The sequence below is a fragment of the Diadema antillarum genome, unplaced genomic scaffold, assembly GCF_040938485.1.
Source record: "Diadema antillarum isolate AM-2024a unplaced genomic scaffold, OU_Dant_1.0 seq00000079_RagTag, whole genome shotgun sequence".
NCBI lineage: Eukaryota > Metazoa > Echinodermata > Echinoidea > Diadematoida > Diadematidae > Diadema > Diadema antillarum.
Window position 1 is genome coordinate 785,120 of NW_027271172.1, and position 27,381 is coordinate 812,500.

At 38.6% G+C, this 27,381-nt stretch overlaps 2 protein-coding genes across 2 annotated transcripts in view; one reads left to right on the forward strand and one right to left on the reverse strand.

Moving 5' to 3' along the window:
• LOC139726072 (uncharacterized) overlaps positions 1-1,399 on the forward strand; it is a 34,646-nt gene extending 33,247 nt beyond the window's left edge. The window contains exons 23-24 of the mRNA XM_071637155.1: positions 529-707; positions 1,213-1,399. Coding sequence (XP_071493256.1) covers positions 529-707; positions 1,213-1,399 — 366 coding nt within the window. The remainder of the gene's footprint in view (positions 1-528; positions 708-1,212) is intronic.
• A 9,724-nt stretch (positions 1,400-11,123) lies between these two features.
• LOC139726164 (uncharacterized) overlaps positions 11,124-27,381 on the reverse strand; it is a 43,416-nt gene continuing 27,158 nt past the window's right edge. Inside the window, exons 4-5 of the mRNA XM_071637242.1 lie at positions 20,096-20,180; positions 11,124-14,151 (exon numbers count right to left, since the gene is read on the reverse strand). Of these exons, the coding sequence (XP_071493343.1) occupies positions 13,009-14,151; positions 20,096-20,180 (1,228 nt within the window). The 3' untranslated portion in view covers positions 11,124-13,008. The remainder of the gene's footprint in view (positions 14,152-20,095; positions 20,181-27,381) is intronic.

Here is a 27,381-nt window from a genome sequence, read left to right on the forward strand (position 1 = left end):
CAAGCTGATTTCATTATTGGTATGGAAGCATGCGACAAGTGTGGTACTCTATGAGTTAGTAAATTGGCTGTTCCATAGTAGGAAAAAGAGGATGTATATTTCTTCAGAAGACCTGTTCATTTGTGGCATTGGTTTTTCAAAGGGGTGCTTGGATGAGGGTCAGAGAAGATGTGACCAGCAGACTTCAATTATGATATGGAAGCAAACAGCCTTGTGTGAGCATTGCATGATAGCGAACAGTATGTATGCTGGTGGAATTGTGAAGGTTATACTGTAAAACAAAGAATGTTTGCGTGCATTTTAATTTCGCAAATTTTGCGAGAGCCAAGATTCGCGAAATTAAAATGCACGTGAAAGCTCTTACCTACACTAGATGCATTGAATGCCAGTGGCAATTCGCGAAAATTTCATGCCGCGAAAAAGGCCTTCGTCTCCAATTCGCGAAAATTTCATGCCGCAAATATATCGTGTTGTACAGTATGTCAAAGGACATGTTTTCATCTGTGTTTTCATCACGTGATCTCGTAGGGCGTGGTCGGGATGAAGTCGGAGAGGATCCAGAGGACACTCCTGGAGATGCTGGAGCTGGACTCCTGTGAGTACGTCAGGATCCAAGTCATCCGCACCTTGGCCGACCTCGGCTTGACCAACGCCAAGGTCACCAAGGCCCTGCGCAACCTGGAGAGAACAGAGGGGGCACTCTCACGGTGAGGCGCCTTTGAGAATCGCGATGTGATTTTGCGAAATGATGGCATGTCACCATCTATTTTCCTTGGTCACGTTTGAGGAATGATGACCATATGTAAAAGAAAAAAATAATAAAATGTGTAGGCAATATGCCCAAAAGACATCTTTCTAAATGTTGAACCAAACCATTTTCTAGAGTCAGAGCATGCCACCATTTGTTGGCCATTTATTCCACAGGGGGCATTTTTCATGCTATAGCACATACCATGATATTCTGCTGACCTCTACTGACAGCATTATTTGCCATGTTTGAAATAGAGTGTCCCTCCTTTCTTTATATTAAAAAAAAAGGTAGCTGTTCATAACTTTACTCAGTGCTTCATTTCCTTTTTAAAAAAAAAGAATAATGTAGGATAGCGTACTGAGACCAAGTAGCAGTCTTGAACACCACATTCAATTGGTGAATCACTTTCTAGGTTTTTAGTCACTGAATTCTATTCTTTTATGTTGTCTTTTTGAATTTAGAGAGTCAACCAAGGCCCTGAAGAAGCTCTACAGCTCCAAACAGAGGCAGTCTTCTCGAAGTCCTCACCGGTCCTCTGCCCGCTCCTCCATCCCGGCCAGTTCGGGGACCGGTGCGAGCCGGAGGGGGACGGCCACACCCCTCCTGAAGAGGGTGACCAGTGGTGGAGGGACGCACCTGAGCATATGACTCAAAAGTTCTTAGTTTTGAGGATTCCTTGATTGACCTCAGGATCCCACTCACACCCCTCCCTTACCAGATCCGGACTTTGAATGCCTTGTGTGCTTCGTCAAGTGTTGCTGATCGTAGTGAACATGGAATCATGAGCTAAGCACAGAATCTTTCACGTGGACTCAACGTCATTACTGACCCCAACCACCACTCCCTGCTCACCCCCTAAACTATCCCAGCTGACGCTGGAAATGTTTCCCTTCAAACCCGGATGCTAGTTTCAAAACCTATATATAGCGACAGGCAGAGTTCTTTGATGGTGAGCCAAGGAAGTTTTTAGTTTTTTTTTATTCCTTTTCTTTTTTCTTGTCATCTGCCATTGTGTCCAAAATCACCCACCGGTGGAATGTTTCAAGGGGCGCACGTTTCAAGTAGTCTCAAATAAGCAGCATGAGATATGGTTACTCTGTTGATACTTTCTAACTCTCATGAATGTTGATTTGTAACATGTACGAGTGGTCACCATTGCCTTGTTGCTAAATATAGCACTTCCGGCAAGTCTTTGGGGGGGGGGGGGGGGGGGGGGGTGTGGAGAGGGAGAGGAATGGAGTGTGGGGAGAATGTGATGTTTCCATAGCATAACTTGACATTTTATTTTTGAACACTTGTAGAAAAAGTCTTTGAATGACGTCAAGTTATTTAAGAGTGTGTATCGTCACTATGGGTAATGTCTTTCTTTTTTCTTTTTTCTTTTTTTTTTTTGGGGGGGGGGAATGAAAATAACACCACACTTAGTGAATAGTTGTGTTGTCTGAACCAGGAACTGAAATACCAGGTATGGTCTCCCACATCCTTTTTATACCACCTCCTATACCTCCCATTGTGAGATGATCCATCAAAATATGATGTCCGGCTTTCTGTTCTTCATGTACACGTGTATATCTACTTGTACATAGATATACAGTATGTCCCCCAAAAAATTACAATAGGATTTTTGCATTGATTACTTCCAATATGATTAAATTGTCTAAATGCTACTTCAGGGTCATAGAATATAACATCTTAGCTATATTTTGCAGAAAACCCCATTCAATTTGGTTACATGGTAACAGAGAAATGAGGATCATTGTAAAGCATGTCATGGGTCTGATTCTTCCTAAATTAGCACTTGGCTGCTCATGGAACTGAAAAATATGTGAACACAATGGACAGAACTTGGAAGGGAGAGATTCCTGTCATGCTCTACAAAAATTCTCATTTCTCTTTGACCACTGAAGCAAATCGCATGGGGTTTTCTGTAAGATTTTGATAATAAGTTATAGCTTCATACCCTGAAATTGTATGTGGATTGATTCACTATTTTTCAAGCTATTATTGCGGAGGGTCACGTTGTAATATTTGAGTGGAACATATAGTATGATAACATAATATACATGTGTTGACTGCTTCGAAGGACATGGTTTAAACTGTATGCCCAGAGGTAATTTCTCAACAGTGCCATATTGCATGCCCCGAGACAAAGTCTCAGGGCATAACACTGTTGAGAAATCACCAAGGACAAATAGTTTTAATCACGATCCAAAAGAAACCAGTTGATATTTTTTTAGTATACCGCATCCCACTTAATTTTAAGATATTCATGCTAAATTAAGGCATGGAAATGAAGTTGTATCATGTAACCAGTCAGAGAAAACAGAATTACATTAAGTATCATTTCACAATGCACAAAATGTAGATATGCCTGCAATTTGCAGTTTGCAATTTGCAACAATGCGCAAATATAGATACACATGCAAGATACCCTTACACGCATCTTGAAAAACTTCTAGATGACTGTTGCTTGGCAGTATAGCAAATTCTATTGACTGTGCTTTGGTCCAATCAGAATCGGGGATTCATCAAAAGAGGTATATAAATATTTATACATATGAGCATAAGTGTATAGGCATATACAGTCCAACCTCATTCATCCAGCCCATTACTTTTTTGGTTCTCTCTATTCTTGGACAAAAAAAAAAAAAAAATGAACAGATTGCCTTAAACAATACCAAAAAAAAAAACAACCTCTAGCAAATCTTAGGCAATAATTAAATTGGGATACATATGCCCAATTCTTTTCATTTCCACATCATTTGGGTTATCAAACATGCAAATATCATGCATATCTTTGAAGAAATGATAAATTGGAAATGCCCTGTGCCTACCCCAACACAACTTGCGAGAGAGTGTCGTGCTTGAGCATACCTGGCTTATCCGGCAATATCGCTTATGCGGCTTACCGCTAGTCCCGACATGCCGGATATCTTAGGTCAGACTGTATACACAATAAATAGAGACGCACTTCTTAGAATGAAAAACAAACAAAAAGCAAACAAAAAAATGAATACCTTGTAAATGTTGCACAATATATTCACCTCCTTCTCTTGTGACTAGGAGAAAGTTATTTCGTAAATCGTGTCCGGCTTCCCTGTTCTTCAGGTGACCAACACTCACAGTCACGCGATATTCTGTGCCATCACCTTTGGTAGGAATGTCACGTGAAGGAGACACAGTCCCTCCTTTCTTCTCCTATTCTATTTCGGTCAGGGGGCATGTTGCAACGGTGGTGACTTTCATTTTCATTCCCCCCGGTGTGCCAACATTTTGTGGACGTGCACCTTCAGTTGGCCTATAGAAAGATTCTGCCGCAGTGCTCTTCTAAATCGAAGTCTTTCCCCAGCCTGCCTTGTACAAACCAGCTCCTAATGATGGGCATTTTGTAAATCACAGGAAAAATCTTCTCGGTCAAATACAGCCAAGAATAACTTTGGATGTAGCTTTTGAGGCTATAAGGAAAATAGGAAGAAGGGTGTTAAAAGAGCATACCAAATGGGTTTCTTTAGTGTCCCATTGAGTGTTTCAAACCATATTTTCAGGATTTCTGTGCCATATGTATCTGTTTTACATGACTTCTTTAAGTTGGGGTGGGGATGGGTAGGAGGTGGTGTTATATATCCTTGTTCGCAGTCTCATCATGAAGAATTACTGTCAAAATATCAAAATTTGTTGGCCACCCAAAGAAATTGATATGACAGAAATGTAGTCTAATATACATAATTACCATCATGGTAATTGTTGTGCTTGGTCTCACATTTACATTAAGATTGTTTTAAAAGTGTTCCACATTTTACTCTCTCTGTGAGCATTTGTATATAATCTATTCCTTGTTTCCTGTGAGCGTTTCTTGCAACAAATTAATTTGTATGTCTTTACTAGAACAAAAATAAAGATTTATTGTGTCTGTTATGCAAAGTAAAGAGAAATTATCTAACTGGAAAAGAAACAAGTGTGTAAAGTTATTCTGATGACATAATTTGGTGAAGGGCAAGCAAGTTACACTGTTAGATCTGAACCAAACACAAGAAATACCTGATTTGAAGGTCTAACAAATGTGGTTGTTTGAGGAACGGACTTCCCTTATGTGTGTGTGTAAATTTAGCTTCCTTGCATTGCGAGTACCAAACTGGATTGTGATACTTGGCTGATTGTACATATATTTTTTTCTTTTAATATAAATGCAGTACCTTGACATTTCAAATTGTTGGCAATATTTTTCTCTAAACATTATTTAAGAGGTTCTTCATATATTTGTATTCAGTATGTATTTTCATACATTCTATTTTGTCACAATTATGTTTTTCAAAGTAAACATATAAATCATGTGCAGATACTAGTTTAAACAAACAAACAAACAAACAAACAAACTGTGCTTTTCATCTCAAATTCATTTCTTTAGACAGGACCCTTGTCAAAAATCATGTCTGTATTATCATATAAAGTTTTATTGGCTGATATTCTACTATGAAGTAAAGTTTTAGTGTTGAATCAGGCTGTTTTTTTTTTTTCCAACAGTTCGTGGAAATTAGTACTTCTTCACGGGTTTTTTTATTTCCCTTCTCATACCAGTTTCAAGTGAAAGCCAATTCCATGTCGGATGTAGCTTTTGTAGAGAAGTAATTTAGCAAACAGAACAGAGAAAGGCTCTCTATAAAAATGAGATGAAGCATGAGAAAAATTGTAGAATTTTAAAGAATGTTAATGTTTTGGCAGACCAGTGGAATCATTCATAATCACACATGCAAACTAGCTGAGGTGATAATTTTTTCTCACAACTCTCCCATTCACAAGTTTTTACTAGATTTCCTTCTTCTAACTTGAATCAGGAGAAAAGAATTATACCCTTTATGTCAAATTATTCTAGAGTTGACACATTGAGCAACTTTGACAGTGTAAATTTTGACAGTTTAAGGTGAGTTGAGTTTAGTTGCTGTTTTGTTAACATAAAGAATGACTTCATAATACTTTCAGCTGCCAACCAATTGCAGAACTTCGAGGTGATGACATCACAATGTCTAATTTGCATATTGTCCCTCGGGGGACAAGACCTCATATCTCAACTGGCATTGTATTAAAAAACCTGACTCAATTTTGAATATCAAAAATAGGCCTACTGATATGAGTTTTAAAACAGTAGAATTGTTGATGTGATATAAATAAATGTAAACAATGTTTTGACATTTGATGTTAGCATTGATGTTGTTTTGCCCCTCCCCCCCCCCAAAAAAAAAAAAAAGAAAAAAAAATTGTTGTAAAAATGGAAAAGATTTTGTGCTGCCCTGAAATTCATGACTTTCTTGATACCAGATCTTGTCACCTCAGGGACAATATATGATTGTGAGTAATATCTTTTGTTCTACTTCCTAATTCCATAACTTATTTTTCAGCGATTGTAATGAACCACATACTCTTATCCTCATTTGATCTTTCCTTCTTTGTACAAAAATCAACTTGAACACACAACAGACTTTCACTTTAGTGTCATCCCATTGTGTTCTGTATGTAGTGATAAGGATCACTGTCATATAGTGGCATTTTCATTTATATGTAAACCAAGTGACTTTCATTGTCCGTTGTATGTAAATACAATCGTCAGTAATAAGACAAGTAAAAATATAAGATAAGGGAGGGACGTACTAAGGAGAAGATTTTGGATAAAAACAAAATGGTCAGATAAGCACACTCAATGTAAACCATTATTGCAGTTTTTGACCAATCCCTCTTTGCTGTGTTGTAAATTACATCAGAAACACTCCTTCAAAGCCAAGTGCCTTCCCGAACTGCCGTGGGGATTTTAGTGTGATTTTGATGTTGACGGTAGTACAAATGGTCCATTTACAACTATAGATGAGGATGGTTTTCAAACAGAACTGTAAAGTGTGCCAGGTTCTGCTCAGCTATTTAATCATGTTCATTGCAATTTGTGATTATGTCCTGGACATCGTAACGTGTGCAGTCACTTTGTTTTACCTTTGTGTGCTGTGAAAAGTGCTGTTACATTCTGCCTTTGTGTACTGACAGACATGCCCCAAAAACTGTGTTAGGATGGAGAAATGATTAGAAACTTTTAACAAAGCCAAATAGCGAAACAAAAACATCAGCAAAGGCTATTCATTTTATTATATTTTTTGTCTCATTTCACCGTCTTTACGATCAATTCATGATGAATTCAGCCTTATATGTATTTTGGTAGTGTACACAAGTGTTGTTATTCATATGTAACATGTAACATGCAGAGTGATATATATTTATGTATTTATGGATGATGAATTGTGTATATGTGCGATATGATGAACTTTGCATTATTTTGTCTGACAAATTTTACGATATGTCTTTCGTCTGAACTTAAAATACCGATCTTCAGTGCGGTTGTGTCCAGCTCTTCAACATTCGTTTGATGCCTGTGTCATTGCAGTAAATATATGATAGTTTATCTTGTGTGGAGAATAGGAGAGCAAGAAGCCTAAGGGGGGGGGGGGAGGAGTGAAGAGAGGGAGAGGAGTGGAGAAAAGAAAGACAAACGGATCGAGATAAAGAAAAAAATGAAAAAGAGAGAAAAGTGTTTAGTTTATGAAAATTGGCTTATCGAGAATTTTGTCACGTGTGGCGGATTTTAGGCGATGATTCTTGTAGTATTATGTTTACGACGCTTGCTGGTTTTGAATTCGAAATGCAGTCATTATGTATCTGCCTGTAATTCATAATATTCAGTATGTGGCGGAAACGCAATTATTGCTAGAGAGAAACGCACACATCTGTGCCTCTGTATGCATCAAGTCGTGCCACACACGTGCTTGCTGATGGAGGAAATAACCTTGGCACCGTTGTTTCAGTTTACTTCCGGGTGCGTGCCGATGATCCGTCACTGTTGTTTGGTCAGTACGTGGAACATGCTGCCATGCCAGCACTACACAATTGGTGAAAAGTAGACCGAGGCATTGGCCATGCAAGATGGTGCTTGTATCATACATAGGGCCTGCCATCTGCCGATTTGTTTCTTTGCTCTGGTCTGTTTGTAACACACTGCCTTTAAGATTGTATTATGTATTCGCACACACAAACAAACACGTATGCACACACACACACACATATAAAGTATACATATGAAGTATGTGCATGCCTTAGTTTAGTCTTTTTTTTTTCTCTATCCCTTTCAGTTTCACTCTCGTTTCTTCCTTTCAAAATTCCATTCAACACTCTCTTTCCTGTCTCCTTGGAAATTCTCGATTAAAAAAAAAAGATACTGAAAATTGGCAAAGAAATAGAAATATATCAAAGGTTACAGCTCATGTATCTTTGATGATAACTACGCTCTAGGCAAGTAGAGGGAAAAAGGGGCTTGGTAGCCCGCCAATGGGAAGATTCCTCAAGCCATAATAACTGACTTTAATACTGAAGAAAGATGTGTGTATAAATAGGTGTATACACACACACACACACACACACACACACACACACACACACACACACACACACACACATATGTATATATATATATATATACCATGTATGTACTGTGTATGATTCATATATACGTGAAACATATACTAGCATAATACTTTGCAGTAGAGGTCTTCAATAAAGCGGAAACTGTCTACTATACATAACAAATATCAGTCTGTTTTTACCACGTAAATATCAGACATTACAAAGATCCATTTTTTTTTCAAGCCAGTTTATTTGGTTTGATATTGCTTCACATATTAAACTAAAACTCATTTGTTACGTTCCTTACAGGTTTTATTCTGTTCCAGACAGATTACATACGTTATCAGATTTACGATAGAAAGACTTCAATGATTATTGTGGTTCTTGATTTCTGGTTTGCTCCGTTCCTTTAGTCATGATTTCCAGTACCCGTAATGTTTCACGGAAAAAGAAAAGAAGGAAAATGGATTTTGAGCCCCCTTTTTCACAAACAAAATCGTTTTGATGACAGGTTTGCTTGTGTGGCGTTGGTGTCTGGCATCATTATTATTTATTTTACAAACAATCCTTAGAAATTTTAAACTTCTTAATTTTGTTACGTTTTTATTAAAGCTCCACATTAAAGCTATCTTTTTTGTCTTCTTACCATGTTATACAAAATCGATTTTTTTTTTTGTTCACTTTACATTTTAGTATAAGTTTTCATCGAAGAACATTGCACCGACAAGAAAAATAGTCACACTTTTTGTAAGCTGCTCCATTTTGACATAAATGAAGAATGACTTTATATGAAAGTTGTTTTAAACACGAAAGCAGTACACTGAGAAAATTAAGGCCTTGAAGTAACACGAATGGTTGACTATATCGCGCGCAAGTTGGATCGCTTGCTCTTTTAGGCAAACTGTCGACCGCACATCAGTCATTGAATTATTTTTTACGACACAATAAATAATAAGATTTCTCGGTTACAAGAGAGTATGCGACTCATAGGTTTTGTCATCTTAGTAACATGTTATCTTACACAACCAGCAACAACAACAACATTAAAGCAAAATGATGTCTCAACTTCAGTACGTGACAGATTTGAGTAAACTTCTGGCAAGCTTTTCACTTTTAAGTCATGAGCAATATCGTATACGAAGTGGTCTTACGCAACGCATATACGTAAGGCAAGCAATCATTGCAAAATGACTGGTCTCAAAGTCTAATAATGACTGAATAATTCGAGGAAACGTTTGAGGTAATTACGCAAGGAATTATCAACTTAAGGCAATACGGAACACTCGAAGGAAAACTCTATTTCGACATAACTTTTCAAATATAAACCTTCTGTTTATGTACTGTTCAGATAATTGGCTTTTTGTTCTTGAAAACGTCAGGACTTTCGATTTCACTAGGCAACGTAGTGTGACCTTTCACCTCCAAAACATGCTCACTGATTTACACGACGAAATGATTCCTTATTACACGTCAGCATGGTACACCGTCTAAATCTAACATTTCAGAAGGATCCTTTCAACTACATATAATTCCATAATAATGAAAGCTCATTTCGAAGAAAATTATGTCCACTGGAGTTACATCGCTAAAGGAGGGTAACGTAATATAACCAACGCTAAAGAACCCGACATCTCCTTTGGAACTAGTACCTCGCATATATATTATACACAAAACAATGGAATGCAATGAGCAGATAACCTATATACGATTTGAGTGACGATGTCCAATATTCACATTTATGGCATCATGTGACCGACAGTGGATTTTAGGAATTTACGGTGTATAATATTATGTAACAACGTAACATTTATTTTTCTCCGAATTGCACTAAAAAAACAAAACAAAACAAAACAAAAAACAAAAAAAAAACCTCGCCGACGCTTCAACGACAGGGTCTCAATTTTAAAATGCTTTATGACATTGTTATTCATGAAAGCGCCAAAACCTTTCCCTTGATCGGTATTCAACTTATCTATATTTGAAAAAGCATCCAAGTGACTATCGGTCAACAATACCGATGACATACATAGCGCAATCTTCCCTCCATATCAACATGTTCAAAATGGTATACTCGAAGTAAGGCAGGTATTACAATAAGTACGTCGCGAAGCTCGATTTCGATGCGGTCCGAATCCAACGCGATTGTGTCGAGCGATTCACTGTTATTGGATTGTAATGTTGTTTGCAATCACAGTGATTCGAGAGTATAAAGTGCGTTGAGATACTCACTGAAGTAGAGGGAACAGACTGGATTATTCACGAGGTCACAATAAAGATAATTATGTGCCATAATCATCACTAATGCGATTTTTTTCAAACAGTCGTGATACAAACAAGGCATTGAAATCGTGATCCGATCACAAGCTTAACACCGGCGAGTCTTACCGATCGCTTTGTTTCTTACTCCGGGGGAAACATAAATCCACGCTTTCAAATCAACCAACGCTTTGTCAATATACATTTCTCGAATCCTATTTAAATAAAACCTTGCACGTGGGTGCTTTCACTTCATAGACAATATTTCATTTTGCATGTCTTTGTAACGAAGACGGCTTGTTCCTATACCTGCACTTCCATCATTGACCATGTAACCTTAGTATATTTCTACCAACTAAGCATCTAAAATCATCAAATCCAACCACCCTTTGAAAACACCACCAACGGCAAACAAACAACTTGTACTACACAATGGGAATCATGATTGTACAATGCGATGTATGTACACTGGAGGGCTTTGACGCAAAACCCATCTCGATAGAATATCACCGATGATCAAATTAACGCGACCAGTCTGTACAATACATGATGATAATATCACGACTGTGGGGGTTGTTTTACGACAACGGCGTGTCGAGTAAAAGTTCAACCGTTGGCACATGTAGATCCAATAAAAGTGAGTTAAAACAGATGTCGATACTCGACAGTTACACTATACTTATTATTATCATTTCAGCTGCTGACGTCACAAAGTGGACTTGTCAATATGTACTCAATGGTAACCAACATGCTGGTCTGGTGCTGTACCGTAGGCATGGTAGGAGCGATAGTTGCACTAGCTTGTTGAAACTTTGCTTCGCAAGTGAAAATAGAAAAGTGGTCGTATTTAGCTGGGAGAAGCCTCTTCAGCAATATCACTACTCTACCGGAGGGTACTGATGCTATTATCTTTATCCCAAAAGTTGGCAGGTACCCATCCTCTTTTGTTCTTTTTTTTTCGTCATTTATTTTTTTTTGTACTCCTGGGTAAGGAGGAACATCGTGGATAAAAAGTTGTGTTCAAAGACTTGGGAGAGTTCGAATTCGGGACGTTCCGTTTGGAAGTCCAGTCTCCCGTGCAATGATACCACAATGTGGTTGAAGAAATCAGTGTTCCAAAGCGATGATTATTATATACAATTTATATGAGATGTGGATTTCAGTTCAAGGATCAGTAGGAATGTGCCTCTCAGATAAATAGGATTAAACAGATGTACTTTTAGTTTATTTATTTGGATTGGCTCAGAATTTTCTTTGGAATTACTGAAGGGAATGTACACAAAACGATAAACAGATGGTAGAGGATAAGTTGTAAGATACACACAAACGATATTCAGCGCGCAGAATGATTAGCTGCGATTATCAGTATCATGGTGTTATAATTCAAGTCATTTGTGAAAGGTACGCATGATAAATCAAAAAGGACAAGGCTTGTTCGACAAAGACAGCCTCGTTCAATCTTTTTATCATCGCCAAAGCTCTGGACGAGTTTTGTATGTCTTTTTATGATCTTTGCTGTTTCACATCTCTGGTCCTCGTAAATCTTGAGATTGTTGGCAGTTAATGACAAATACTTAGCTTCAAACCCAACAATCCACCCGAACACAACAATCTCCAACTGAGAAAATGTTGAATTCATAGCACTTGATTCAAATTATTGTTTTCTTGTATGGTACATCTGCGTTTTCTCCCCCTCCCCCTTTTTTTTAACATCTTGACGAATTCCCCATTTCTGACATTTACTCTTGATATCAAGAATATACAATTTTTGTGTTTTGTTGTGAAGTAGGCAGCTAGGGAGTTAGAATGTTAGTGTACATGGTGACAAAGGATTGCCGCTCCACAGACGTTAAACACCCTCCCAGAGATATCACGTCACTGCTTCGGTGAATTTCAAGAGGTTTTCCATTTCAATATACCACGCAACATTACTCTTGACAACGAAGAATTATACTTTCAGATGCCTGTCGGACAATCAGCAATCATTGAAACTGTAATACACTTTTGACATTAACTCGATAACACATTTTTTTTTTATAAGCCACTGTGCATAAATGAGACAAAATTATTTATACGTTCAAACAACACGAGTTCATCCAATACGTTAGGAAAATATTGTAAAACATTTTCAGTCTAATAAAATATATATACTTTCGAAGTTAAATTCAACGTGCAGACAATATGTTCGTTCTTCATTTTCGGTGCCATTCATTTTCACTGTCTTTCAACAACAAACTCGTGTGATACATAGTACTGTAAACTGTTATTGGTGTCAATAAAAGTATTTTACATTTCCGCTATAAAAAAAATCAACCATTTCGGCAAAATTAATTGGCAATTTTCACAAGATCAGCTTTTCTTCATGGTTGTTTTGAGTGAGCTTGTGTTCTAATCCAAAACACAACCAACTTTGCTGATTTCGTTCAAAACTAATTACAAAAATATGACTGATTTATACAACAGTGAGAGTACTTGCACTAAAAAGGAACATCATGTTCATTTCCCCAAAACCTCATCAGACACTGAAACGCAACGAAATGAATGTTGCGAATCTTCATCTAAATAAACTAGTGATTCAAATTCAAGTTCACGACAAATTCACCGTTGTTGTTCGAATCAACAAATCCCTCATCCACCAAGTCCGCTTTGAAGTCCATAAATTCAATCTCGGAATCTTCGGACGTTTCGGCGTCAGAATATTTCAAAGACGACTCGAACGTAGGCGGCCACTGTGGTTTTTCATCAACGTTGGGGACGCCCTCCCCAAATTTGTATTCCGACATCGAAACGTTGTTATGTGCACATCGGTCAGAGGTTTGCGGAACAAGGTGAGGAAAAAGTAATGGAATGGTGGTCGTGGGCGTTGTTGATGAACTGTCTGATGACGGGTACAGCACTGGCGGACTGTCGAATGGTCGAACGCCCATAATAGTCTCGTCTCCACTGTCAGTGAGAGCAGGTGGCGCTGTGACAATAATTCTGGGGTTTCCTCCATCCGTTCTCGAGATATCATCGTTCAGGGGCATATTTTTCACACCATTGCAAAGGTTACTCACGTCCGGCTGGCAAATTCTCTGATGTGACACCTTCTTGACCGCCTCGGCTGCCCCGTCGTTAATTGCACCTGGTGAAAAACTCGCTGTAGTGACCACAGTGCGTTCTAAGTGGTCACCGGTGTCGAAGGCTGGGCATACATTTTCCGACGTGTTGTAAGGGTGGCTGTCTTGACGCCCAAATTCTCTATTGTAGCGCCAGCTCAATTTGAACTTTATCTTCCTCAGACAGTCGAGCGCGGGCGGAGATTGCGTGGGTGGTGGCTGGTCGCCATTCGAGGATAACTCCTGAGCAGTGGTGTTCTCCTGGGAGCTGCTATCATTGTGGGTTACTTTTTCCGTAGTCAGAGTGCCGTCGCTGGAATTATTCCACACCGGTAATGTTACAGTGTAAGATTCCCGGTCATATTTATCTCCATTAGTGACAGACGATCGTCTGCTTGACATGCCACCGTACGAATTTCTCCTCGCGGAGGCTTTCGCGGAGGGCCGGTTTCCGCCAGAAGACGCACGTTTGCGGTGTTGCTTGCCCACGTGGCCATTGTGTCCGTGCTGGCCGCCAGAGGGTGAACACGTGATGGGCTGCTTTGCACCCTCCTTGGTAAGGAGGTCACGACCTTTCTCTCCTGGGGTGTCCTTCCGGAGTTGCTGCAATTCCTGGAGTTCAAGAAAGAAGAAAAATGATTAAGAATAAGAGGCTGTAAAGCATAACGTTCTTATTGTCTACAAGCGAAATCGTCATTAACGGCGAAGCGAACTGGGCGCATCTCAACAACTTCATATCTTACGTAGATCTATGTGTACGAGACGCTCAAGTGTTTTAGGTATGGCTTGTATAGGAAGGCTGGTAGAGAGAAGTAAATTCACCATATCTTGACGTTTCGCTTTCATTTTTTTAAACCATACATTTGCCTTGGCCTTTGGATCGGCCAAGACAAAATGAAAAGAGGTTTTCACATAATCGTGCAACAGTGTGTTGCATAATGCTGCAGAGAATGACAGCGCGAGTTTGCAAAATAATGAAGAGAAGCTATAAAAGGGGATCTCGTGCATAGTTACAAACGCATACTCGTAAGTTCACTGCAGTCATGTAGTAGTTTAAAAAAAAAATGAAAATGTTCAAGTCATGCCCTTGGACCACTTGTACAACAGATCAAATTCTTAAACTGCCCCTCGATGGGATGAAATTGAGATTCCTGACCGTGATATCAACCAAATTGCTGTGATCACGTGGGATATATTCTTTGAACTATAGAGCCTTCTTTAAAGTCCATGTCATTATGGCTTACATTAGAAGGAGAAAGGCAACACATTATTTAATATCAATTTTACAAATCGGAAATAGTTACATCACTGAACAACACCAGCTGCAGCCACAGATATGTCAGACATACACGCGGACTCTGGCGCCAACAAAAGGCACAAAGGATCATGCAGCCACATTTATACACACTGGAACCTCTCTTGCTGCCATGGCTACGCAACCTTTTGATTGCTACTGTTGTCTAACTCGACTACGTATTCGTATCTGAGTGTTGTGCAATTCTCGAGTATTTGCTCGTAAGTTTTTTATCTCTTTGCTTGTTTTTTTTTCTGTATATGTCATCGATCTTCAAGAATCGTGTACACACTGCCAGCTACTCAGCCTCTATAGCTTTTAATGAATAAGTGAATACCATGCTTTTTGACATCTATTAAGGTCGCAAGCTAGCAAGCCTCTTTCAATACAGTGCTGTATAATTAAACGCAATGCTTTTTGAGAAAGCCACCACCACCCTCTCCCCATTCCAGGGATCGTTTCAAACATTAATCATAATTTCCTAAAATCAGTTTGAAGAAAATGAACGACCATCACTGCCCTGAAAGACACGTCAAGACGTGCGGTGTTTTCGAAGCCATGATGTACCCTGAGCATAATTACTATATACGGAAATGTTTCCTTTGAGGTGATGTATAACCAGTAACAACTCATGTACAACCAGTAACAACTCATGTACAAATGGAGGAGAACTCCGACACAGTCACGTGATCAAACTGATTCTCATTATGACGCAACAAATACTCTATTTTCATCATTTCAGTTGATTTTCAAGTGGTTGCTTTATGCCGATTGCTCGCTTTTCCCCCTGATTTTTTTCCTCGGCTTCGCTGCTGATGTTCTTTCCATTTACGAGGGGGGAAATGAGAAAGGGCGTGTTCGCTTTACAGCGCAAAGTCTGCCAAAGGTGCCGATGATATGAACGATTCCGGTTCTCTCAATATACTTTGCCAGCCAGCTTATTTCAATCGCCATATGGCGGGATTTGATCGACATCCATACAGTCCGCCAACAGCTGGAAAGGACTGTCAAATTGAGACATATCGAGTCATATTCATAGTCTACACAATGAACACACGGTAATCTGTAAAGCATTCTTTTGCTGTATAGACGTAAACATTTAAATATCCAAATCCGAGTACGCCAGTATCACGTGCATTATGCTTACGTATACAAGAAAACAGAGACAGGTAAGGGTGGGGGAGGGAAAGAGAGAGAGGGAGGGCGGGGGGTATTATGTCAGTACTATTCAAGAACCGCTAACACGCAATCAATAAATACAGCATTCGATTTCCATTTTAGGCTTCCTGTAAACTACGCTCACATCCAATTTCAAGCTTTCAATCAGCCTACACCACGTCATTCTTGAAAATCAGAAGGGGAAAAAAGAGGAAATGGATGGCACTGAAACACGAAGAGAGAATTGTAAAGAGAGAAGGAGGAGTAAGTGTAGAACAAACACAAGAAGTCAGAGTACACGCACACACCAAAAGTATTATACTCATAGAAGCACACACGTATGACTTGCACACGTTATGAAGACAAGTCTATGAGAAACAAACAAGAACAGAATGATGTTCTAGAACACGAACTGGCTCTGTGAGTTGTTGTTGCTGGGTTTGTTTTGTTTTGTTTTTCTCTTCTTTTTTTTTTAACCGTACCGATCCCTCATGACGTAAGCAGTGTAGGCGAGAAATAGTATCTCGCTCGGGCAGGAAGCAGTACACTCGCAGCAAAGACCGGAGGTCGATAGACAGGCAGAAATCGGTTCTAGCATCGCCATTATCGTCTGGTCCTAAAATGACAACCGCGAACAGCTCTTTTCATCAACTCACACGATCTCATGGAGTTCTTTTTTGACGTACTGTGAGAAGCCATGCCACCAACAACTAACCCGCCCGTTTGTTAGCTCTCGGGGCTATTGGAGATGTGTTTAGGGATCATCCGGGTTTAGATACCCGCTTTCTTCCCTTCGCCTTTAATACATTCCCATCAGCCGAGACGAGAGGAGGAAAACCAATTTAGACTGCAATGACGTCACGCAACTGGAGGATGAATTACTCTTTAAACGCTGTTTATTTGTAATGAGGGGGATGTGAAGGGCAAATTTAGGCGGTAATTGTTCCTGTGGGTTTTCTTAATTGAATGAATGTCCCACGTTGTGGGGAATGCGTTGGCGTACAAGCTTCTTTAGGTTATAATAATTGGGGGGAAATGGGGGGGGGCAGGAAAGATTTACTAAATCCATGCGCTGGAACAGGTGCGCTGAGGAAAGTCTACGGAGAAAATGCGCTTTGCGTAAACACGATAAATTAAGACAGATAATTCCGTTTGCCATAACTCATGACACTTCCTCTATTCCCAAGAATGAAATAATCATCATAATGCAGTAATATGACCATATGCTTAGCTTTTCGAAATTCATTTCTTCAGGTAGGTCTATAGACAAATGGTTGGAGTTCGTGGTTCTGATTGACTTGCGGCATCCTCCCTGTATGTGTTTCGTGTGTGTTTTAATCTCGTTACAATTCCAATCTTACTATACGTTATGTGAAGCCCTGCACGCGTATGTTTCTTTTTGGAGTATGTTTTCCTGTTGTTTAAACTGACATTTACTTTGCATGATATGAATGACTGTAAACATTAATGGTACTTTGCAAATCAAGGAAGGGCTCCAAAAAAGAAGAGTTAAAGTCATTCTCATGATAACAACAAGAGAGACAGAAAAGAAAAATTCAATAAGACTTTGTGGTGACGGCATGCCAATTTGCATCATTTTATGAATTTATCAGTTTTCATTTTCACAGTCAGTACAGATGAGGATTCACGCAATCATCAGGAGGAAGGGAAATAATTGAATTTTCCCATTATTGTCAAAACACGCATACACTCTAATTTCTAGTTTGACACAAGTCGTGTTCTGACGACGCTTGACATCTACAGACAAAACTCTGAGACGATAATTATTATGGCTTTGGGCATACCGTGAGAATCAAGGTCTGAATGAAGACATGAAAACAAGACGGCTGGCTGTCTTTTGCAAAAGTGCATCGAGGCATCTAACATAGACATCAGCCTTTCTTATTTCACATTAATATATGTCGCTCTTCATGAGCCCATGCCCCCACACAGCTGGCAAGTTCATAAGCAGTAAATAAGGTGGATTAAACAGCTGATGGGAGGGTGGGGCAGGGGGGCAAGAGAACAACAAGTTCATTTGTAGATTTATATTTGGATTGCGACCTAAACCCATCGATCATTAAACGCGCAGTAGCCTGATAAACAAGACGGAAGAGAGCCGAACCCACAGCATGTTGATGGCTCCATGCCCTGCCAGATTTTGCACGGCATGTGGCGTTGTTCCATCATCTCAGCTGCTAGTTTGACAGCTGCGTCAATAGATGACAGCCATCTATATGGTTGGATGGGCGCGAGTTGTTTTTAGAAAACCATAGCGCCGGTAACCGGGAGAAGGAAGCAGCGAAACTAGATATTTTTATGAAAGTGCGTGGGCGCCACGCAGTGTCAGCTTTGTAAACTCATATTTTCAATAACCGAGCTTTCAGTATAATGGGCAAAGCTCTATTACGAACGTTAATATACATGTGTGTGTGTGTGTGTGTGTGTGTGTGTGTGTGTGTGTGTGTGTGTGTGTGTAAGTATCATGCTTATGATTCATGCAGATGTATAAATTATAGCGATGATTGTTTCTAATGAAATGAAATCACAGATTAATCGGAGACGCAGGTGTCATTCAGGAGCAGTAATAGCAATTACCGGACAGGGAGACAGGGCTATGCGTGCGCGCACATGAACTGTATACAAAGTGGCACGACAGACAACGCACTGTCAACGTCCTTCGTTGTGTGCGGACGAAAAGGCACACGACGAAAAGGTAATCAGTGTCTGTATTAGATTCCCGCTCTTTCCATGATCGGCGCATGCGCGTGGCACGGTGCCACGAGTAAGTTTCACTGATTACCCTGATAAAAGTGCTGATTATTTTGATGGATGCATTCTTGGTGTAGCTATAAATTTGATGCTGGCCCGCTCTCCCGACTAAGATGAATGACCTCATGTAATAATTGGTATCAGCTCCTTGTCAGAATCATTTTGATATTGCTATACATTGACGCTTTAACGCCAAGCATGCGATAATTATGAAATCTATTCTTAGCATGATTTGATTTTCTTGACCCCCATATGGTTAGGTTGTGTGAAAGTAAGTGAATTTCGGACGGGAGTCTCATTTGCGGTGGGACGTTCAAGGCAGGGTGAAAGTTCTGTGGCAAATTTACAAAATCGTAATCTGTATTCTGTTGAGCACAGGACATGAAATTTTCTCCTTCGACGATCTCCTAAAAAACCGATGACATAGATTATTAACCATCGGAAAACCTTGAACATTTAGGATTTTCCATTCTTGATAGTCATAATATTCTTTCACGTTTTAGCAGACTTCACTTTGATCTCTCTAAAAGCTGCATTTTTACACATGCAACCACAGAAAGAAAAAAACAATATTTTGAAAGCTATACTAAAAGACTATTTAAATAAGGACAAGCAAATCCATGTTGTTACTTGCAAAAAAAAAATGCTCTGTTTATCAAAATGTTATATCTCCTTCAACAAAACTAAGTCATAAATGGAATCCTATCTCTTTGAATGCATGCACGTGGATTACCCATTTTTACCTTTCGTTCCTTTGTTTCCTAATTTGATTTTCTATCATCTTAGTATATTGTTAGAATTAATCTTGTTTATAATCTCTCTTTTCTTTGTGCAGTAGTGAAAATAGCCTCCGCTCAGCTGAAGTCAACATAATCCAAGCATGTATTTCGTTTCCCCATCTAAAACAAACACTGTTACTTTTATCGCTTTCAATGCGTATACTTTCTCAAGTCAAGGAGGAGACTCATGCTACCATATTGATAATCCAAGATTCCTCGTTAATAGTCCGCCGTTCAAATTCAGAATTACCCGAGTCAATCACAGAATATTTCGACCGATCAGGATCGATATTCTATATCCAAATCTAAGATTGTTCGCTATCCATATACACTACGGATAAATCTCTTAAAGTTGTTTTTACAATCCAGCGAACAAACCTCAGGAGAGACCCAGAAGAAGGTTTGGGGTTGTCACTACAGTCAGTGGTGCATTAAAGGAAGATACACATATATAGAATTGTAAATGTAAGTTCTGAAAATAGTTTACTCAAACTTAAGGTACAATAAGGGATTGCGATTTTATTTCTTTGCCGTCCTACGTCTTTTTTCTTACCGTCAGGGCTGGCTCCAGCGTTAGCTGTGGCATGGATCCCACCGAAGATCGGCCACTTCTGAGACTCACTCTCCGGATCCTTTGCCTGCAAGAATCAAAGTATGGTGGAGAAAAAAATAGAAATATCATATACCACATTTAATTTCATGTTGAATTTGGCTTTGATATAGGGGCCTAAATTAGGACAATAAAAAAGAAAAAAGTGATAGCAATTCCATCAATATAATCATGAAAGAATTTTCGAAGCTCCTATAGTGTTTTTACAATGTTTTTTGTTTTGTTTTGTTTTGCTTTGTTGTGCGTTATTTTTTGCAATTCAGTAACTTGCAACCACACGTCAAACTAAAATTGGTAGAGGGGATGACTTGTCAAATCACCTCACTTAACTGAATTTCCTTTTTGGTTGACATGATATCTATAGCAATGAGATGTATCCTTTCGCATCAAATCATTGTAGGCTTGCGATAACCTAGCAATGTTTCTTTAACGGGAAAAGAGGTGACAGTTGCTCAGTCATTATAATATGTTTGTTTGTAAACAAATGGAAAGATTAAAAGGTGATGACATCATTGTCTCTTCCAATTTGCCTGAAACTTTAAAGTCACATAACTTTCTTGTCATAATATGTCCGATTTTGCTGATAACTTTCTTTGTGTGCGTGTGTGTGTGTGAAAATGCACCTTAAAGGAACCTAGCAATGTCTGAAATTTTGTTAATAGTTAACATGGAAACATGAAAGTTATGCTCAGTCTAGGAAAGGGTGCATTCCAATGGCGTTTGGTAATCATATCAATACTTTAGCAATGATTGAAAGATGACGTCACTAGCAGAATCTTGGTTTGAAAGTTGTTGTTCTTTGTGGGAGTATCCAAGTAATCTGAAGAAAAATAGTAGAAATATTATTCTCAAAATAATGCTGTATACATTGCACTAAATGCACTTTCATTTGGCCACATACGTGATGTTGAGGATATCTTGAATCAACACAAATCAACATGCATGTATTTGCATTATAATATTATCTTTCCTTTGATCAACTTTGGCATCTCTTCCTGCAGTTTACGAACAGGCTTGAAAGTACAATATATTGCGCACTGAATATCACCTTTTTTCCAGGGAGAAATTAGTGTCGGTGGAGAGTTAAGTGTCATTTTATGTTTACATAAACTTGAAATAAACAGAGTGAAGAGGCGATTTTACTGTCCTCCTTTCAAATGCATTCAAAACGAAAAAATATATTATTATTTGCATGAAATGATTATTATTGTTTTAAAACGGGATATATGTACGTATCAAATTATTGGCGAAAGTATTTATATGACAGTGTCCTGTACCAAGGGATGGGGAAGACATGGAATAAGGACGTCATCACCTTATCTCATTCGCATAAGGGGAATCCATGTCACGATTAAAAACTAAATAAAACAAACAAACAAACAAACACGTTGACAACTTTGAAATTCCGTTACACCTTGCACTTTATTTCGTTAGACTCTGTCGCAAGTGCTCAAGGTTATCTTTGTTCAACACCACTTAAATTAGCAATACCAACTTGAATGTAACGTGTCATTCCACCTTAAGACGTGTGACAGGGCGGCTGTAAAGGTGTGGCATTGTTCTTACGCAAAAAAAAAAAAAATACTTCGAGTTACTTTCTTGTTCTCAGAATATTGGCTTTAGCTGCCTACAAAACAAAACAAAAAAGAATCAAGCACAATTCTAGGCGAGTATCGATTTATTCTTGAGTAAATTTGCTCTACTGTCCACAAGCGATACTTCATACCTAAATCGCAAATCTAATCCAATGTTCAAGTTCAACCGAACTTCTTGAACACGGGCCCACAATACGTCACACCAGCACTGTCAAACAAAATGTCGTGCTCTCAAGCCTAATGCTCGCATTGAGTGGGACAAGTCAGAGTGGCGAAGCTGATACCGCTTGTTAAACGTCTCCAGCCCATTCCCCTCTTTTCCGTTTTGATTGTCATTTGCTTTTATATAACACATGCTTTACATCCCCCCCCCCCCCCCCCCGGCCCCGAACGTCGACTTCTACGGTTAATGAATTCAATATCGGGGAGATTTATGTGAATAGAATGGGAGCGCTTTCTTGAATTAGGCACGTGGGCGGTTCGAACGTTCGTACATTTCCCACCTAATAGCGCCATTTGAATGCCGTCTTAAAGGCGGTATTCGAGGGGAAAAAAACCCTTTGAATTGGTTTATGAGCACTGAAAGCAATGCCTGACTGTTTACAGTATAGAACGTTGAAGATTTATATTTTGTAGATAGAGGCCAGGTCTTTGAATGACTATCTGAAGTTGCATAATGGTTAAAACTCTTTCAAAAGCATCGTTTCATTCACGATTCCAACTAAGCAAGGAGCAAAGGATGTTTTTTTTTTTTATCGTCTGAAGTGATTCGGTCTATTTTCACATTCATTAGAGGGAAGATTTATGTGACGAGAAAGAGGGAACGCGGAGCATCAAATCCACACATAAAATGTGCATTTTCGCTCTATTTTCCTCTTTCTAGAACTATTGCAGAAATGCTGCCATCGAAATTGACGCTGACATTTCGGTTGCGTTCTGATTTTACAGCTTGACTCTATTCCTATCGTAGAATTTTTCAATGGAAGGGTATCTTATATGTATAGCACAATTTTCAAATGGAAGGGTATTTTGTTTGTTCTAGCTTGCGCTAAAAGATGTACAAATAACTCCAAAAGAATAATGATACTTGTCATCAATTTGAAATCATTGTGTGGTAATTTTACCCTGAGTATGCAACTGTTTCTCAAATACATAAATCCGGCGAAATTAATTTTCCCGGCAGCTGTCATTCACGCAGCGATGAGATGAATGCTGCGCCAGATATTACCATTGGAACTTTAAGAACTACCACTTTCAGATATACAATAAGGCCTACTCCGTTATCCGACATTCCCAGAATTGCGCCAAATGGCTACTGCCTGTGGACGAGATTTAGTAATAAACTACTGAGAGCGGCCACCTGATAACTTTTGGCGCCAACAAATATGATTCCCTGCGTGACACACGCGTGTTCGGTTGGACAAGATCTTACAATCTTGCGCTTGAAAGTATCATCAAATACAGTCTAATTTAAGTCTGTATAGTGCTGAACGATTAGGAATATCCGAGCTGAAGAAGATTGATTTGCACGTCTCGAACTGCAAATCTCATCGTCTAACTTACAGCGGGCTGGGTAATTTGGTTTAAAAATGCAATCTTCTATAAAATTACTTGCGTCTAAATGACATTTGACTATGAAGACGTCTGTTCCATCCATGATTTCAATCATTACAATCACGCAATGACCGAGCGCACTCATGCTTTAGACATGTTGGTTAAAAAGTTATGGCGTATCAAAAAAGAGAATGTTTTTAACTTTTTGAGTATAATGCTCATTGTGAAATAAACGTAGGAGATATGAAGTCACGGTTCACACAATTTTTGGTGACTGGAACGAAGAAAGAAGAGTTGAATTTGACGGCGGGAACACAACGAGAAACAGTGCTTGTATAGATATAGGGGGCCCAATAGATATACAGTAAGTAAAATTGATGTAAATTATGAACTTAAAAGAACACAACAGCTGTTACATCTCGACAACTTTAAAATATGAATTATGCTTTCGAATCTATAATATGATGGTTTTCGAATAACTGTGTCTTGTTTGGTTGTACATTGGAACAAAGTCCAGGCCATGTTGAAATTACATGGAACGACATGAAATAAAACAAAAATGAATTGAATCAGTTGTAACTATAGGTGAAATATTAGGAAAGAGTGGTCTCCAAGATCGGCTCTTTAAGCCTTCCGTCTAAGATCTAATACTCTCTGGGCGGCAGTGCCCAAGGATTATCAACATACTTGGTGAAAACACTCTATTAAAATCCCTTTCGCTTGAGACGTATATCATATTAACTCTACGAATTTTGTATGAACTTAATGATTCTTGCCTGTATATTTCCTTCTCGCCTTGAGGCGGTATACGGGTCGATAGCGGTAATAGATGCGTTGTTTATCCGGCCTCACGTTATAGGAAACGACACGTAGACGAGCAGACAATCGAAATCCCTTGTGTATGTATGTATGGATAGGTCATATATATATATATATATATATATATATATATATATATATATATATATATATATATATATATATATACATATATATATATATATATATATTGTATATATATATATATATATATATATATATATATATAACACCTATCCATACATACATACACATAGGATTTCGAGTGTCCGCTCGTCTGTGTATATATATATATATATATATATATATATATATATATATATATCATATGCCTTTACTAGACGAGATCCTATTTCACATTAAACATGTTAAAGAAAATCTATGATAGATAAAGAGTCCGTATAAATACTATAGTTAGAAACCTATAAAAGGCGATATTGCCATTGGAACTCATGAGTAAAAGTCAGAGGAGGGGGTGAAGAGAAAGTGAAATTCACTAAATTCACTGCCTTTTTAATCACCCTCACGGATAAAAAAAAAAAGCTACAAGAAAGAGAAAAACGTACTGGATACCAAACCCTCCTCTCCTTCAATTAAAGAAGAGTTTGTTTGTTTGTTTGTTTGTTTGTTTGTTTGTTTGTTTGCTTGCTTGCTTTTTTTTTTCTTGTTAGGCCATAAAAAATGCAGAGAACATAACACAAATTCTTTAAAAGAAGCCAACAATTTTTCAAATCTTGAAGACTTCACTGCTAGGCAATAAAAAAAAACATGCAGAGAACATAACACAAATTCTTTACAAAAGAAGCAAATAATTTTTCAAATCTTTAAGATTTCACTTGATGGTCATTGTTTTCTTTGTATTAATACGTGTCGATTTAACCACTAACCTCACAGTTAGTTGTGTCATGATATTGTACGAGAAATCTGCATTGCATTTCTATTTCAAATCATGTCCATTTAACACTCGACCAAAAAAAGAAATATATATATATATATATATATATATATGTATGTATACAGTGTATACATATATATATATATATATATATACATACATATGGATAATTCTAATACAAATAATCTGGCGATGTGCTGGAAAAAAAGTCGAGGATATGATGAATCTTTTTTTATTTACAGTGCTGTGGTACGATCGTATCCTTTTCATCCGCTTTCAATAATGATTATGCATTAGATTACAATCGGAATTCCAATTTCCTTCATCGCTTGATCTCCCTTGCTTCATCACACTCGACATCAAGCTGCGTTTTTCTGTCTTTTTTTGTTTTTGTGTCTCTGTGTTTTTTTTCCCTGCCACATTGAAAAACAACTGCGAGGAGTACTACTGACGGTAGAATAAGCAATGTTGCCCCTGATCTTGATCAATGAATTTTGAGCTGCGGGTGGAATGAATATGCGGTTGTTATTTATAGATGATGGCTCTCCAAATGCACAGGTGCTGAGTCTGCGCGGTGGGGGGGGGGGGGGGGGGGGTGGAGTTGGACACTCGTGGTGCTTGACGGGATACTGAGGAAATTGCCTGACATTTAGCGCGACGCCACACCAACGCTGATCTCTGTAGAGATCATTGCATGCCACTTGTGAATGAAACACACACACCCATACACACTCACGGGTTAGTGCGAGTGATGTGTGTATCAAGCCACATCAACGGCGTGACTTCTTACATACACACGATTCATTGCTACCCAGGAAAATAACAAACAAGAGAGTGTGTATTGAACTGCTTTTCCTCGCTAGCGCGCGGGAAAAAGTGTTTCTATCGTATTGTCGAAAACAAATGTGCTATAGAGACCTAGCAAAATGTAATTTCATGTCTTTGTAAGAGACTTGGCAGGTGTACTCCAAATATAGCTCTGGTTTACGTTATGACGAAGTGATTACTGTCTCCGCTTACAAAATAGATAAAACAACCTTTTGAAAACTCACGTTTACGATATAATTATCATCAGTAATGATGTTTACAGAGCAAAAGTTGCAGCGCATTCATGTCACTGTGCCTATACGGACAGTCGACCTCATGCAAACAGATACAAAGAGCAACTTTCTAATCACGTAATTGCGATCAGTTGATAATGACGGTACAATCACAGTTTATCTTGCAATTACATGCTGCTACTGTTTGAAGTTATTAATATTGTCATTTCGTTCTGTGCGTGAACTTAGTCCAGGAAAGAAATTGATTTCTGAGAAAGGGCAGTCTCAGTTTAGCGTTCCCTAAATAGCAGATTAATGATATCATGCCTCTAAATACGCCACTAAGTATAACTGGGGAATTCAAACGCGAGATATAGGTGTCGAAAATATTACTAATCAACTCGGTGCTGTTTTAGCGCCAAGAGCCAAGCGGAAAGCTTACTTCCTCTGTTTCGCTTTATGTATACCACGTGGCGTTATGAATACATCTTAAGATGACTTCCTCCTCATTGTTTTATCTTGGTCTTGATTTTTTTCTTCCCGGATGTTTTCCTATACATGCTGATGATTATGACACGTTGATATAGCAGGTATGAAAGATCAACACGATGCCTGAACTACTTAAGAATTAAAGTCGAAACCAATTTCGATATGATTTTTTGTTGTTGGTTGTTGTTGTTTGATATTACCATCGCAATGAGTGTGTGAGTATGTGTGTATGTGTGTACGTGTAGGTAAGCCTATGTGTGTGTGTGTGTGTGTGTGTGTGTGTATGTGTGTGTGCGTGTGTGTGTGTACACGTGTCTGAATCTACCGCCACGCAGTGATGAATGGTGTGAATTCTCCTTGGGAACGTTTAGGCATCATATGGCCATCTTCGTGGAACAAAGGAAGCGATTATTACGTTAGCATCTTTATTTTTTTTCAATCAGGAATAAAATATTGCGATGACGCTCACGTGAGTCATTGTTTAAAGGAACAGTTCCTTTAGCAAAGTGCCTCCAATAGAAATCGACAAACTTAAGTTCGAAACGATATCTCCTATGAAGGTAAGTATTTCAAATTGTTAGATTCACCGACGGAAAAATACATATCTTTACAGAACACGCTCATAAAAAGTGCAACAGGAAGACAATTACAGAGAGCTAAAACTTCTTTACCACTATCACTCAAATAAAAACACACACAAAAAAGTCTTGTTTATATAACAAGGTAATGTATGGTATACGGGAATAAATAACATTTGGGTTATGTAATGCAAGGGCTTTGCCGAAAAAAAACACACTGTACCTTTAACATCATTCAGCAAGCTGACCGCAGACAGAG